A 16,138-nucleotide genomic window follows, 5' to 3' on the forward strand; every position below is an offset into this window, starting at 1 on the left:
TTAGATAAAGAGGTGAGTTTCTCCATTCTTTAAGGTTACGGTTACTTTTCTGCCATTTAAAAAGGTTTAGAAAGAATGGATTTCAGTTGGTTGTATGGTGCTGAATTAAGAATACATCAAAATGTTCTGGAACCCCATTAACGGTATTTTCATATTGTTTGAGCATAACTGTCTGTCCAGTTTTAATCTTTGTTTTAAAGAGGAGAGATTAGTAATATGGAACTCCTAATTGTTACATTAAGCGCTGCAGACGCAGACAGAATATGCTATGGATTTTATGGTTCATGGATTCCCACCCCCAGCTCCCTGCTGAAGGGCAGGGTCAATGCTATGTAGTCTCATTGCATCTCGAACACATGAAGGCCAAGCCATGCTAAGGCTTTTAGAACCTCATCTATGTGTGTCCCCCTTCATTGTCACCAAATGTCCCATGAAGGAACGGAGGAGGCTTTCAGGGTCACAGTCGCCAACTATCTCTCACCCTGATATGGCAAATATTCCTTGCTTAGAAATCTATTGAGTCTGTTGCAGTAGCAGGGTGTAGTACACATTTCTCTGATTATTTAATTTTTGCCTGTTTTCTGACCTTGTTTCCTAGGGGTCCCGCTTATATGGAAACCATCTTCAAAACAGGGTTCAAATGTCAGTGAGTCTAACCAGAACTCGCTGGGCTTTTAAAGCCCACAGTCACAAGCCTAGAAAGTCTAGGCAAGATGGGAAGAAAAGAAAAACAAGCTAACTGCCTACAGCCTACATGGAAACCATACAGGGGAAAGAAAACTCAGTAAGATTGTCTTACCCAGCCCAGGAACGTCATTAGGGAGTCTGTGGTTCTTCCAGATGAAGTTGGGGCTCGTAGCCACAGGGATCGTTTGGTTTTTATGGGTGTCATACGCCATAAGAACCTTGTACTGTGTTGGAGATATAAAAAAAAAGCAGAAGAAAAGAACGAGAACATTTTAGAGCAATTTGTGATGAGGCTGACTGTGTGGGTGGCTTTGGGGATATGATCTCAATATTATAGGTCAGTTTGACCTTGACATCTTAATTCTCCTGTCTTGGCTTCCCAAACTTTGGGGTTACAAATAGGAGCCGTCATCACCAGTTATTAACTAGGCCTCTATGGTTAAAGCCTTCCTTTGAAGTCATCTGCTAAGGGGAACATTATTACAGGCTATCCTTCAGTTACTGCCATAGGTATGTGTGTTGACAATGCTGTGTGAGACATGTTAGAAACATGGCCGCCTCCTCTCCTACAGTCACTATCCCTCCCTCAAAATATTCTCCATAGGAAATTTACCTTTAGAGAATGTCACTCTGGAGAACGGAACCTCTAATTGCATAGATGGAAGGTCAGATCAGCCTGTATGCTGGGATGTGGCATATTGACCTTCCACTGACCCCCTACCCTGAACATGGACTAGGATACTGATAGTTCCCATGTTTCAAGAGTTACTCCCTAGGTTCTCCCAGATACACACACTACGTACTGTGGCTGGTGGTAGCCCAATGCTGAGAAGTTTGACCAAATATGTTTTGGAAGACCTGTGTGGGGAACAGTGCTCCCGTGAGGAGCTGTAGTGCAGGTGAGGAAAGAACTGTCTTTGCCTCTCTTCCGAGGGCAGCTTGGGGCTTCATCGTTTTGGATGAGAATGTGGGTCTCTTTGTGTGGTTCCTGTTGGTAACTGAAGCATTGAGGGGATTTGACTTAAAAAAATCCCATGGCATGTATGCCAACTATATATTCCGTTTAAAACTTCCCTTCCTTCCTTCCTTCCTTCCTTCCTTCCTTCCTTCCTTTCTTTCTTTCTCTCTCTCCCTCCCTCCCTCCCTCCCTCCCTCCCTCCCTCCCTTCCTTCCTTCCCATTTGTCCCTCCTTCCCTCCGCCCTCTCTCCCTTTGTTCTTTCTTTCTATCTAGGAGATGGGTATGTGTAACACACATGTGGAGGTCAGGGGACAATTTTCAGGAATCTTATCTCTTCGTCCACCATGTGACTCTCAGGGATCAAACTCAGGCTGTCTGGTTTAGAGTCAAGCACCCTAACCCATTGAGGCATCTCACTGGCCCCCAAATATAGTACTTCATTAAAGGCCCAATATAGTAACAAAAACTGTGGATTCTCAGAAGTGCTGCCTCCAACTTCTGGTGTCACTTTCTTGGGATGAACATCTTTTCTGTAATTTTTACATTCGCCATTTCAGGTATCTCTCAAAAAGCAATGCAAATATATATAGATTTATACGTGTATATATATTATGACTTATTTAATATGTAATATATATAGTGACTTATTTAATTATGTAATATATATGTATATATATATTGACTTAAGCTTGCCCTAATGTCCACTTGAACATTTACAAATGAATACTATTTTCTTCTGAGTGGCCTCTTATTTTTCAGGACCTGACCTCTTGGAGGAAAAAGGTGTTTATTGCTCACTTGGTTGGTTAAAACAGTGGCATTCACGGTTTAGATGGACACAGCTCTGGAAGGCATAAAGGAAGCTGTTGCACTTTTAAATCCAGTGCTGATCAGCCATGAACTCTTTACCAGACAGGAATCTTCTTGTGGGAGATGTGGTGAGAGGGGTAGACCCACTCCCCTTGTTTGAGTCCTCTGTTTTAGTCAGGGCCACTACCACTGCAACGACACACCGTGACCAAGTCAAGAGGGGAGGAAAGGGTGTATTCATTTTAAGTTTCACCATCATCAGAGGAAGTCTGTAGGATGATGTCATTATGCAGGTAAAGGTTGGTACAAGACAGAACGAGGCCTGTCATTGGACAAGAAGGAAGGATGGGTGGGAGAAAAGTTTTAGAGAGGGAAGGAGACTGGAGTGAGAGAGGGAGAAGCAGCTGAAAGAACATGGAGGCAGATATTAAGATTCCTCTCTGCACATTTACAGGTTATTATGAATATTCTTTTTTTTCCTTTTCTTTCTTTTTTTTCTTTTTCTTTTTTTTTTTTTTTTTGGAGCTGGGGACCGAACCCAGGGCCTTGCACTTGCTAGGCAAGCGCTCTACCACTGAGCTAAATTATTATGAATATTCTTAAGGGATGGATGTGTACAGGACTTTGTGTATCTAGATGAGCAAATTATATATTATCGATTGGATCAGAGATTGTTGTGCTGTGTGTTCTTTCATGTGGTGATTTAATTGAGTTCAAGAAAGTGTGTGGTGCCTGGACACACTGAGCCCACCATGGAATTGGGATGTGTATGTCTAGCATGGTGGCAACCTGCCTTGGGAACTAGATAGGTAGAGAGATTTGCCAGGCTCAGAGAGTGGCCTTTGGCAGTGTGATATGGGATGGAGCCAAGCAGGTGAGATGCTTTGGGGACTGAGATGAAGGTATCTAACATATATGTCATGTGGCTCTAGTGCAGGGTAAAAGAAGACACATAATTCAAATTTTACCCCAACAGAAGTCAGGGAAGGAACTAAAACTGCAGGACTTGGAGGCAGGAACTGAGGCAGAGGCCATGGAGGAGTGCTGCTTACTAACTTGTTCTCCGTGGCTTTCTCAGCCTGTTTTCTTATAGAAACCTGGACCAAAATGTCCAGGGGTGGGGGTCCCATCCACAATGGGCTGGGCCCTTCCCCCTTAATCACTATTTTTAAAAAACGCTCTACTGGTTTGCCTACTAGGTTCCCTCCTCTTCGATAAGCATAGCTTGTGTCAAGTTGACATAAAACCAGCCATCACAGGCTCTTACATAGAAATGAAGGAAACAGGTTGTCATGGTTTGTATATGCTTGGCCCAGGGAGTGGCACTATTTGGAGGTGTGGCCTTGTTGGCATAGGTGTGTCACTGTGGGTCACTTTAAGACCCTCACCCTAGTTGCCTGGAAGCCAGTCTTCCACTAGCAGCCTTCAGATGAAGATGTAGAACTCCCAGCTCCTCCTGCACCATGCCTGCCTTGATGCCACCATGTTCCTCCCTTGATGATAATGGACTGAGCCTCTGAACCTGTCAGCCAGCTCCAGTTAAATATTGTCCTTATAAGAGTTGCCTTGGTCATGGTGTCTGTTCACAGCAATAAAACCCTGAACTAAGACAGACATTTACCAACAGGGACTAGGACTTTGCTGTGATAGGCTTGACCATGCTTTTGTCTGGAACGATGTGGATTTAGGGATTTTGGATTTGGAAAGCAGTAGAATGTTTTAGGTGGTGTTTCATGGGATGTCCTAGTGAGAATATGACAGACTTTGTTGCTGAGAGTGATTGGAACTGTACAGACCTGACCCAAGAGGGTTCAGTAGAGAAGAATTTCAGTTTGTGGCCTAGAGACTGTGTTTGTGGTATTTTGGTGAAGAGCGTGACTGCTTTTTGCCCTTGTCTGAAGAGTCTACCTGAGTCTAAGGTAAGGAGACTTATGTTAATTGAATTGACCAAGGAAGTCTCAAAAAAGCCCAGTCGAGACTTTGTTCTCTGGTTAAGTCTTATGTGGTTTTGAACAAGCATAGCAAGCTTAGCAAGGGAAAATATAAACTGTATGGTTCAGGTATTAAAGGGGTGCCAGGAAGGGAAATGGAGCTGAATCCTGTGTTCTAGGAGAAAACAGATGAAGAGATTTGGGGGTAAGATTCCATCCAGCTAAGTTTAGATCCAGGCTTGGCGGTACACACTTTTATTCCAGAAGCAAAGCCAAACAGACCTCTGAGCTCAAGGTCAATTGACAGAGCAAGTTCTAGGAAAGCCAAGCTTAGGCAGTGAGGGAGTTGGAAAACAGAAAGCTGACAGTAGAATAAAGGGGGCCATGTTCCAGCCCCAGCAAGCAGCAGAACACGGCAGCTTCAGCCATGTGGCTCTGTCTTTAGAGTGAAAAATAGAAGGGTGCTACTGGGACAGCTGACGCTGGTGAGCTGGAGATAAGAAACTGGCAGTGATTGTGAAGAGACCAGCTGAGGTGAAATCATCTGGGAAGTGTTTTCTGAGAGCACAAAGAAGCTGTGTTCCAGAGATGGCCAAGGGTGTACCTCATGCTGCAGCTGGACTTGGTAATGTGTAAGAGTCACCCGGTGGTACTGGTTTTGAAGGCATGAAGGGGTCATGAAGAGCAGCTGAGGCTTGGCACTGTGAGGGGCCATTGGTGAAGGTACAGCCTCCGTTGTAGTTGATGGCTCAGGACTGAAGGGGTCATGCAAAGGAATGAGGCTTGGCACTATGAAGAAAGCCTCTGAGAGGCTATTGGTGAAGCCTAGTTGGAACAGAAGACCCCAGTGCATTGGCGATGTCAGCACTATGGGATGATCACCAAGGGCAGCAGCGGCAATGGAGTGGATCAACCTGAGCTTAGAGAGCTACAGAGAGCAGAGCTAGAGAAGTGACACCAGCCCTTTGGAGGAGCCCAGAAGGTCATATGTGGATTGCAGACACCGATACGAGAAGCTGCAACACTGAAGTTGCCTTGGAGACCCCAAGATTTTCGAGATGCTAGAGCCATAGGATATCTCCTGAGGAAAGCTGCTAACAGGAAGTGGAACCAGCCCAGGAAAAGCAGTTTGTTGCTTCATTAAAGATCAAAAAGGAGTTGGAGGTTTGAACGCTGCTTTGACATGGGACATGGAGATAGGAGACACAGAGTTTGGAGTCTGCCCAGCTGGCTTCCTGTCTTGATTCATGGATTACAGTTAAGTGACTGAATGGATCTCAGAAGAGACTTTGAACTCTGGACTTTTAACATTGTTGATGCTGCTATAGACTATGGGGACTTTGGAAGTTGAACTAAATGTACTTTCTGCTATGGCTAGATATGGTCATTCCATAGAATCAAGTGTTTGAACAAGTCTATGGGGGCCAGGGAATGGAATGTCATGGTTTGAATATGCTTGGCCCAGGGATTGGCACTATTTGGAGATGTGGCCTTGTTGGCGTAGGTGTGTCACTGTGGATGTGGGCTTTGAGAGCCTCATCCTAGCTGCCTGGAAGTCAGTATTCTGCTATCAGCCTTCAGATGATGTGGAACTCTCAGCTCCTCCTGCACCATGGCTGCCTGGATGCCACCATGTACCACTCTTGATGATAATGGACTGAACCTCTGAACCTGTCAGCCAGCCCCAGGTAAATAAATGTTGTCCTTATAAAAGTTGCCCTGGTTATGGTGTCTGTTCACAGCAGTAAAACCCTAGCTAGAACACAGGTATATAATGTGAGTGAAAGTCCGGTGTCACAGCACTTTCATGGGTGCACCTGAAAGACTGCACAGTCTCCATGTTTCATGGACCTGCTGATGGAGAGAGTTCTCTCTTTGAAACCTTTCGTTTGTAAAAATGCTTTTCTTCAGGAAAGGTTTGCCATTGGTGTGTTTTCTTTCAAAGACTCCTCTAGTCTGACTCCTGCATGTGTGCGAGTTGATTTCTGATTAGAGCTTCTCTGCGCTAACATGCTTAGGGAATCCTCCCGCAAGTGGTGTATGCATATGAGGACCAAGGGCATGGTCTGCCCTTACATTTTGAACACCGCCCCTCTAATTCCTTCACCGTGGCTCTGTTTACAGCTAACTATCCTCTTCCACCCCATCTTGTCGCCCTACATTTTCAGGGGTCAGACATACTTTCCTGGTATCCAGAGACACATACAGAAGACACATAATGTTGTCAATGTCCCCACTGTCATCCAGAGTCACGGGCCCCTCTAAGCCTAAGGGAGAGAGAGAGAGAGAGAGAGAGAGAGAGAGAGAGAGAGAGAGAGAGAGAGCATGTTGAGACCATCGTTGGCTTTAGGCACGGCACTGTAGGATCCCAATGAAGAGTGTAAGATAGATTCAAATCACTCTATTATATTCTTACCAGATCGCCCTTCCTTGCTTCTTGTCCCTACTAATTGTGATTTGTGAAGGGAACATCTATGCGGGAATGTTCACTTAGAAGGAAAATCCTCTTCCTTCCATTTACCATGTGGCAGGTTAATGACTTGCTCAGTTGTCCACACCACACAAGAATGCAAGCTAAACCAGTGGCCCGGTGTGTAGGCCACAGCATAGACTACATTGCACAAAGAACAAAATCGCTTCACTAACATTCGGTGGCTAAAACACTAAAAGAGATACTTAAGTTCTTCGTCTTTCGACTTCCCAACTGTGAACTAATGGCACTGTAGACGGACCATACAGAGTGTGTGCTTAGGTGGAAACCACTCACTTGTTCACTGGAACAGCTGACTTCTGGGATGCCCAGACAGTTCAGCTAGAGAGGATTGCTTCCTGGGGATGAGTCCAGTCTCCAGAACCCACTGATAAAAGGCGAGAACCAACTCCCACAAGTTGTCCTCTGACCTCTGCGCACATGAATGTTCACTCCCGTGCACAGCCCCGAATAAACCAGTAAGTGTGAATTTTAAAAATTAAATCTAACACTTATTTCATGTTTACCAGACTCCAACTTTGTGCTAAAGGAGCCTGCACTTTTGCCATTTTCTTCTCTTCAGAACACCAGGACGTAAAAACCTGTTTCTATTTTATTGACGAGAAATAATTTAAATCAGAGTCAGAGATATTTAAATTTTTCCTCAGGGCTGTAGTGATTCATGACTAAGATAAGACAAATACATGTCTCCTGGCCCATGACGATGGTCACTGGGACACTTGACTGACTAAGGATTTGACTCTGTAAGGGCCTGGCAGAACTCAGGGCACCTGGGTAGTCACTGTGTCTCTCTGTGCTTCTCTGGGGAAGCAGAAACCATGCTCTCTTCAGCCCACGGCCACAGGTATAGCGCTCAGATCAGGTAGTAACCGTTGTCTGCCTCCCAGAGCCAACAGAAGGCTCACTTTGCTTTAGGCAAAGGTTTTACAGGACAAGACTGTAAGATAATGTCTTAAAATGAAATCTTTTTATAACCTCTTCCTGAGATTTGAGACACGAAAGAGAAGTTTCAAGAGGAACTTCAGGATGGGTGTGTCAATCTGGAAGTTGGGGGGTTGGCAGGGGTGGGGGAGGCAAAGGCTTAGCATAGGAAAGGGATATATTATATATAATTAAAATGGACCTAAGACATAAGAGCAGGAAGGAGACTGGGAGTGGTTACAGGGTGTGTGCTCATGTGCACGTGTGTGTGCACGCATGCGTGTTAGGGGGCCAGGAGACAAGAGGATCTGGTTGGAGAGGGGAATCTACTAAAACACACCTCATTTGGAAAATGCTGGAAATGTATTTTATATACTAGTTTACAAAATAAAAGTAATCCGCAGGTATTTCTCTTGTAGGCAGCACACACTACTGGGAACAAAGCTCTGTGAAAACCCCCTCATGCACACAGCTCCCACCCTACACGCTCGTTCTGCAACACCCCACAAGCCTGCACAGCAGCAGGATAAGGGGCGGTCTGGTTATGCATCACAGCATCCCCCCAAAGTCTATGCAACGACCTTTCCTTCAGTTGAGCTCCAGGGTCTTTAGCGGTTGAAGCATCAAACCGCTGACTCCTGTCTTGGTGGCCTCCCACGCTCTCCTCCCAAAGCCTGCATTTCTTTGTCTTTATTGCTGTCTGATCCCATGAGACCCGTACCTTGAAAAGTGAGATTCCTGAACGCACGAGCGAACTTGGGCGTGGTGACAGATTCTCCATTTTCAAGAAACGTCTGCAGCATGTGTCCAAACAGCAAGGTCCCCTCCAAGTAAGCGAGAGAAAAGTCGCTTCTTTCCTAAATGAGAAGGAAAAACCATCTTTTAATGAGAGAAGGGGTGGGTTCTGGAACCTGGAGTAGATATTCTTGGGGTACGTGATAAAACAAATTCAGGGGACCTGGAAGCGTGATGTTAAGGAAGACTTGGGGAATACCTGCTCAGGCCAGGGCTCCGCTGTCCCAGTTTCACCTTCTTGTGGGCTTAATAAACAAGAACCCTGACTTTAGAGGGGGGTCCAGAGGGTGTTGTGCTTCCCTCCTGTGACGGTGTACTACGCAGTGTAGCTGAGGAAGTCCAATCCGGCATTGTAGTCATCCTTATGGGATCTCATGCAGAAATGCTCTGACTTTTCACTAGGGTGTAAAAGAGGAAACCAGAGCCCAGAAAACAACCCTGCCTCTGGTCCCCAGGGTGGGGCTGTGAGAGGAGTTTCAGTTGGCTGCTGCCACTGACTGTGCTTTGAAGCTGGTTCTAACTGTGTCACTTCAGGCCCCTAACGTCTGTCCTGGCAAAATAATAGAGTTAGCATTCCTTGGCCTCTGCCTCTGCCATGTGATGGCTGTCTTAGCATTAGGAATCGAAAGTTCTTGCCCCACTGAAGCCAGATAGGTTCTGTTCTCTCATGCAGTTGCGAACTCCCTTCTGCCCGAGGCTCGGGACACTCAAGTTCTTTGCACTTGAAATACATTTTGCAGAAAACATTAACAGAAAAAAAAATACTCCTGGTTTGTTCGTTTCTTTGTTTTTCTGAAATCATCATTTCATTACATTTATTTTGAGGGGAGGGGGGTGCATGCAACTTCTGGGACTCCTGCCTCTTCTTCCATTGTAGGACCCCAGGAACGAACTCGGGTGATCAGACTTGGCAGGTGTCTGCATCCACTGAGCTACATGGCCGGCCAGCCCTCAAAGATCATCATTTCACGGGATGAACTGAGTTAGGACCCTGCATTAAAGCAGCTTACGACCCTTCATTCTGGCAGGTCCATAACCCGGGGCACATGGAACAGATGGGCTAGGAAGCGAGGTGATGCCCACCTTCCTTACAGGGCTTAGGCCTTCACTCGCTGTTGCAAGGTTGCTTGTGGGGCTTTGGACCATCCCCTCATCACTTTCTCAATTTGGAAGTGAGAGCAGAAGGCAGATGACAAACTGCATCTATTAAAGCTCGGCGACTGACAGAGCCTAATGTGTCTTAGAAGCTGCAGTATAATAAGGTGACCGTGATTTAATGGGTAAGTGGACGTCCTTGTTCTGGAACAAGTGTCAAACTAGAGAGGATACCGAGACAAGAAGAACACATTAAGCACCCCTTTGGACAGTGGTCAGCATCACTGTGATGGACGACACTGTAATGTCTCCACCTAGGAGTGCTTATTTCTAAGCAAAGCCTGAGGGCCCAAGTTCCTGTCCCCAGCGCCCTTGTAAAAGGCTGGAGGTAGGGGCTCACATCTGTCATGTGAGCACTTGGTGGGTGGGGCTTGGGGTCGGGGCAGGGATAGAGACAGACGGTTCCCTGGAACTCTGTAGCCAGCTAGTTCAGCCATATCCCCCATCTCCGGGTCCACTGGGAGAGCCTGTCTCAGAATTTAAGGACAGAGGGCTAGAGAGAGGGCTCTGGGGTTAAGAACACTTGCTACTCTCGCAGAGGACCTAAGCTCAGTTCCCAGCAGCTCACAACTGCCTACGACTCCAGATTTAAGGGAGCCAGTGACTTCTTCTGGCCCTGGCAAGCATTCTGACATACATGACATTCTCTCTCACACAGACAGACAGACAGACAGACAGACAGACAGACAGACAGACGAAAGGCAATCAACAGAGGAAGGCAGTATTCACTTTTGGCTTCCACATGCATACACACACACACACACACACATCTGCACAATGGACACACACACACACACAAACACACATCTGCACAATGGACATACACACACACATATACACACGTGCAAAGAAAAATGACTTGCAAAAATAAGAACCTGCATTTAAATAGGAAACCAATTACCTTGCTCTGCGCTATCTTTAACGGACACAGCATAACTATATACATACAGAACTCACCGATGGAAACCTCCCAGAGACAGAGGCGTTCGCGATGAACTTTTCAGGAGGCAGTGTCAGGACGAGGACATTGTCCATATACTCAGGAGCTCTGGTGTCATCCTCAAAGTAATGGTTACTAATGCAAAAACACGGATTCCTCATAAAAATTAGCACCCCATAGAGACGGGAGTTTCACAACTCATACAAATTATAACACAAGTTTTGAAAATTGTAAATGTAGTCATCAGCAAAGCCTTCTACTTTCCCCAGTTCAAATTCCCTTTCTCAGCCTGCTAAAGTGAATCACAGGACTTAGGCCGTTCTTGTTATTAACTGAGGGTGGAAAGAAACTCATTATACCGACACTTGGAAGGGATGTTTGTATTTACTGTTAAAACCCTAATGACTCTTGATTTCTGCAGGAAAGCGTTTTTTTCCTTAACTATGCAAAACAAGTTGGAAATATCGGGATTCGGGATATGGAGTTACTCTGTGCTGTAATGTAGAATGCTGTCATCTGCTTAGGACTGAACTGATAATGACAGGTATAAGATAGTTTTTCTGATAAGGAAAGTCTTTTGGGGTGTGTGTGTGTGTGTGTGTGTGTGTGTGTGTGTGTACTTTCACGAGTATGTGAATGCAGACACAGTTGTACCATGGCATACCTGTGGAGGTTGGAGGACAACCCCAGCAGTCTGTCCTTGCCTTCTAACTGGTCTGAGACAGGTCTCTTGTGACTGCGAGCTTCAGGACATGGGACCGATCAGCTCATTGGATGTGTATCACCAACCATAGACAACACTGGGCACACTGAGATCCCTCTGAACATCCCAGAGTTTCTGTGCTTCCTAAACACGTGGGTGCTTTAATATGCAAACAGGGTGACTGAACTGAGTTGTTAGGATTAGGGAGACCACCATTTTGATACTCAACCTGCTCCATACTGACTACCGTATTAGCTCTCAGGTTAACATTATTGATCTTACCCTAAAAGACAGGCACCCTAATTTTGACTTCGCAATACGACTTAATCTCAAAACGTTAACAAATTCCCACAGAATCTCACACATCAGAGTTACAAGCCGAGTACATCAGGTTGGTTTTTGAGTCTGACCGCGCCCTGGGAACAGTCACGTGTTTCTTGAACAGGAGTCCCAAAGGAAAGCCAGCACAGCTGACCGAGAATGAAATCATACCACACTGATGACTCCTTCCCCTGAGCAAACCAGCTAGTGAAGCCAACAGGAGGGTGAGCGGGAAATGGGAGAACATTGCCCTTGTTCCCAAACGTCTACAGCTAAAGAGCCAGATAGACAGATCTTCATGAACATTCAATTGTCCACCTGGCCTGCACTCCCAGTGCTCCCCTTCCCCTTCTGCTGGGAAAAGTGTGTTAGTATCGGGGATGACTAGGCAGATCCAGGGGAACCCCTGCAGTAGACGAAGGCATGCAGGTAATGATTAATGATCCAAAGAGATAAGTGGGTCGTATGATGTACCTATGGGACAAGGGGCACAGGTGGAATGCTGGCCCCTCCTCCAAGTGCTCTGACTTAATTATTGCTCTTGGTTCTGTTAGTGAAGAGTCCCCCCTAACCCCCCCCCTCTCTCTCTCTCTCTCTGTGTGTGTGTGTGTGTGTGTGTGTGTGTGTGTGTGTGTGTCATAGTTTTCTCTGCTCAGTGTCAGAGAAGCATAGAGGAAGGGCCCATCCCCGAGTAACTGTTCCGCCCAGGACAAGAATAACTGTACAGATCAGATCTCGATGACTTCAACTTTAGTCTTCCCAAAGGTGGCTGATGAAAGAATAATCTGAGGCCAAAGACCATCGGCAGCTAAAGCACAGGAGTGAGACCTACCCCACCAGGGAAGCCATTGCTGGGTTCTTGGTTGACGGATGGTTTCCTGAACAGAGAGTTTTAAATCAGCCCGGAGGTTAGCATACTGTGTGCATCTAGACCTCCCAGTTGAGTGGACTGCATATTTGGATGCCTGTCAGGCGTCAAGGCATATGCTTCTGCTTGAGGGCTCAGAGGATTAAGTAAACTGAAGGTATTATAAGAAAGGAATGAGACTTCAGTTCGAATGTGGCCATCATGGCGGCTGCCCAATACAAGAGAGAGGGGGCTGTTTTGGTATCCATTGGCTGGATTCCTTTCTGAAGGGAAGAGGCTTTCCTGAGCATTATACCAACCTGAACAGATCTACCAGGATGACAACAGTGTCGTCAGCCACTTTGAGGTCACCTTTCACATTGTAGAAGGTTTCTGGCGTGCCACACATAACAATCACTAGGAGAAAGAAAGTAAGACAAAGAGTGACAGATGATGGTGGACATGTGAAGCAGGAGTGACTGACTGGTTTCCTGATTTAAGCCTGACATATTCATGTTATTTGTGGTTGTTGTTTTGTTTCCTCTTTCTTTCTCTCTCTCTCTCTCTCTCTCTCTCTCTCTCTCTCTCTCTCTCTCTCTCTCTCCCTCTCCCTCTCCCTTTCTTCCTTTCTTCCTTTCTTCCTTCCTTCCTTCCTTCCTTCCTTCCTTCCTTCCTTTCTTTCTTTCTTTCTTTCTTTCTTTCTTTCTTTCTTTCTTTCTTTCTTTCTTTCTTTCCTTCCATTGAGTCAGGGTTTCCTTGTGTATTCCAGACCGACCTTGAACTCACTACATAGTCCAGGATGGTTTCTAATTCATAGCAATCCTCCTGCCTCAGCTTCTGAGTGCTAGGATTTCCAGCATGCAACACCACACCTGTCTCTCATTTTACCTTTTTAAAGGTTAATCTCAATTCCCCAAAGCCTTTCTGCCTCATTTTGCATTTAGTTACAGAGTCCGAATCGAGCTGTGTGGAATCTCTAAACTAGAAGGTGATACCAATGGGGCTAAGGGATTGGAGATGACAGAAAAAGCTCATGAGCTGGACTCAGGTTTATGAGCCCTGCTTCATTCCGTGTGTAGTCTATCTCGCTGGGTGCGAAGAGAATGCTATTTTCTTCGATGAGTGGCCCACACCTCATCATCTGTGCATGTGTTTGAAAGGGTAATGTGAGGATAGTTTATAGTATCCTCCTAGTCAACCATCTTTGGGCTGTGCCGGCAGCTTTTTAGCTCAGAGCTCAATCTTAGAAATTTGATTGATGGAGCCACTCTGAGCCTTTACCACAAATCTAGGGGCTGCCTGTATGTGGTCTGGGTGTGGGAAGAGCTAGAGAGGACACTTCCTTGGATTTGTGCTGTTGTTTAGAGATAGGGTCTCACTATGTAGACGGCTGTCCTGGACTTTGCTACATAGAACAGGCCGGCCTCACGCTGTCTCCCAAATGCTGGGATTAACTAAACGCATGCAGTACCACGCACGCTTTTGTTAGACCTTTTTATATGCCATGCCACCCCGGTGACTCTTTAGGATCATGAATGGCGTTTGCTCACTCGCTCACACTACCACCCCCACATCTTGGTTGGCTGGTAAGTTCTTAAAATAACAAATAGTTAGTTATGGCAGTAAGCGATGTTGGAGTGATGCTGGGCAACTTGCCTTGGGAAATTACCACAATTTGTTCATTGCTTCTGATGAGCTCTTGCTTGGGAAGGGAATTCCCTGCAAAGTATAGCAGAGCATTTAACAGTTTAATGAGAACTCCTTTATCCATTAGCCTTTCACACCCGGCCTTTAGTTCATTGGGCATGTGAGATCTGCATCAGGAAAATGAGGAAGTAAGCCCATCTTTGCTTGCCTTGTGATTCCATCTAAGGGGCTACATAACAATAGTCTGGTCATGGTTGAAAAAGTTTGAGGTCTAGTCACAAATCCAGTGATACGTTGGATTTCTTATGGGGTAAAGAGCACGCAGTAGGAATTAAGAGTCTGTATGAAGCTGGCTAATGATTGTCTGGGGAGAGACACTTCTCACAGAGTAGCACTAATGCACATTACAGGGAATTTTGAAAGACAAAGAACCCAGAAAAACTACATCTTGACTATTGGCTGTTGAAGGGGGAAGCAAGTAAGCAGTTTAACAAGAGCTGGAGGGGTTGGGGATTTAGCTCAGTGGTAGAGCGCTTGCCTAGCAAGCCAAGGCCCTGGGTTCGGTCCCCAGCTCTGAAAAAAAGAAAAAAACAAAAACAAAAACAAAAACAAGAGCTGGGAACACGCAGTTAGCTGGGGCACTTGGGCTCTGAGTTTCTAGAACAGGGTGGGGTGCTTCACCACACAGGAGCACATCGGAAGTAGAGAACAAATCATGATAATTTTCTGTAAGGGAAAGTCAAATAGTCAGTTGCTGCCATGACTGAGTATTGTTGCTTTAAGAACTTGCCAGTCAAAAAAAAAAAAAAAAAAAAAAAAAAAAAAAAAAAAAAGAACTTGCCAGTCAACCAAGATCTGGGGAGCAGGGAGAGCATGGAACCATTCATGATCCTAAAGATGGTGGACAGAGACAAGATGGAGAAACTGCCCCATTACACGGTTGACCCACGGGGGGTGTGGTCTTGGTGGGTTTATGATGGCGATATTGGGTGGATATCTACGTTCATTTCACCAGTGTTTGCTTCCTGTCACTTTCCTCTCAGAGAGTTAGGTTTTAGTCAGCAGAAATAACAACATGGCGAAGTTGTTTGCCAACATGCAACTTGGAGGCAGGCAGTGAGGGCAACTCAACAGAGACAGATTGTCCTGAAGGACTCTGAGGGAGGCGGCGCTGTGAGGGAGGCTCTGTTGTTGTCTTACCATTGCTCTTCCTGTTACGGCCCATTAGGATTTCCTGGAACTGTTCACTGCGTCTCAATACATCCTTGAAGCTGAGCACCTCAGAAAAATAGGACACCCCAGCCTCTAGAGCGTTGAGGTACCTGGAACAGGAAGAAGAGAACGTTCGAGTGGGCTTTGTTTCCTCATGGCCACCCTACCTTCAAACTGTCTGTCTGTCTGTCTGTCTGTCTGTCTGTCTGTCTCTCTCTCTCTCTCTCTCTCTCTCTGTGTGTGTGTGTGTGTGTGTGCGTGCGTGTGTGTGTATTTATCTCATCCACCTACCTACCTACCTACCTACCTACCTACCTACCTACCTACCTACCTATCAACCTACCTAACCTACCTACCTATTTCTGGGCTGGAATCTTTAACACCCAGGTCCTCTGTTAATAGACAGTACCCACCAAGATGCCATTGCTTTGTATTGTGGCTACCTAGTCTAGGCAGAGTATGGGGGTGGGGAGTTTTAGAAACTCTTTGTGTGTTTACAAGTTGTAGACATTTGAGGGGTTCCTCCTACTGTCTCCCGACTACAATAACAAGAAGGTTCTAGCCTGAACCATAAACCAGAAGCCTCTGAAAGTGTAAGACTTCAGAGCTGGTAAAATGACAGCTGCTCCTGTGTGAATTAGACTTTGTACATTCCAGTTTCCCACCGAGTTTCTAGGGCAAGCTCCTGGGGTTGGTTGCCAAGGTTCCCAGATGTGCAT

The 16,138-nt window shown here is 45.9% G+C and overlaps 1 protein-coding gene and 1 long non-coding RNA gene across 5 annotated transcripts in view; one reads left to right on the forward strand and one right to left on the reverse strand.

The window, feature by feature from the left end:
* Nucleotides 1–16,138, reverse strand: part of Gucy2c (guanylate cyclase 2C) — an 80,582-nt gene that overhangs the window by 47,824 nt on the left and 16,620 nt on the right. For 3 of the 4 annotated variants that reach the window (XM_039107137.2, XM_063285634.1, NM_013170.1), the window contains 6 exons: nt 15,408–15,529; nt 12,881–12,977; nt 10,707–10,824; nt 8,521–8,656; nt 6,569–6,654; nt 800–911 (listed from right to left, as the gene is read on the reverse strand). In XM_039107137.2, the coding sequence (XP_038963065.1) occupies nt 800–911; nt 6,569–6,654; nt 8,521–8,656; nt 10,707–10,824; nt 12,881–12,977; nt 15,408–15,529 (671 nt within the window). Of the gene's footprint in view, nt 1–799; nt 912–6,568; nt 6,655–8,520; nt 8,657–8,793; nt 10,687–10,706; nt 10,825–12,880; nt 12,978–15,407; nt 15,530–16,138 lie in introns of those variants that run through there. The other variant, XM_039107138.2, reaches the window with a different exon arrangement.
* LOC134486648 (uncharacterized) overlaps nt 4,636–16,138 on the forward strand; it is a 31,296-nt gene continuing 19,793 nt past the window's right edge. Inside the window, exon 1 of the long non-coding RNA XR_010065988.1 lies at nt 4,636–6,075. This is a non-coding gene — a long non-coding RNA (uncharacterized LOC134486648). The remainder of the gene's footprint in view (nt 6,076–16,138) is intronic.

The sequence above is a fragment of the Rattus norvegicus genome, chromosome 4 (genome assembly GCF_036323735.1).
Source record: "Rattus norvegicus strain BN/NHsdMcwi chromosome 4, GRCr8, whole genome shotgun sequence".
Taxonomy (NCBI): Eukaryota; Metazoa; Chordata; class Mammalia; order Rodentia; family Muridae; genus Rattus; species Rattus norvegicus.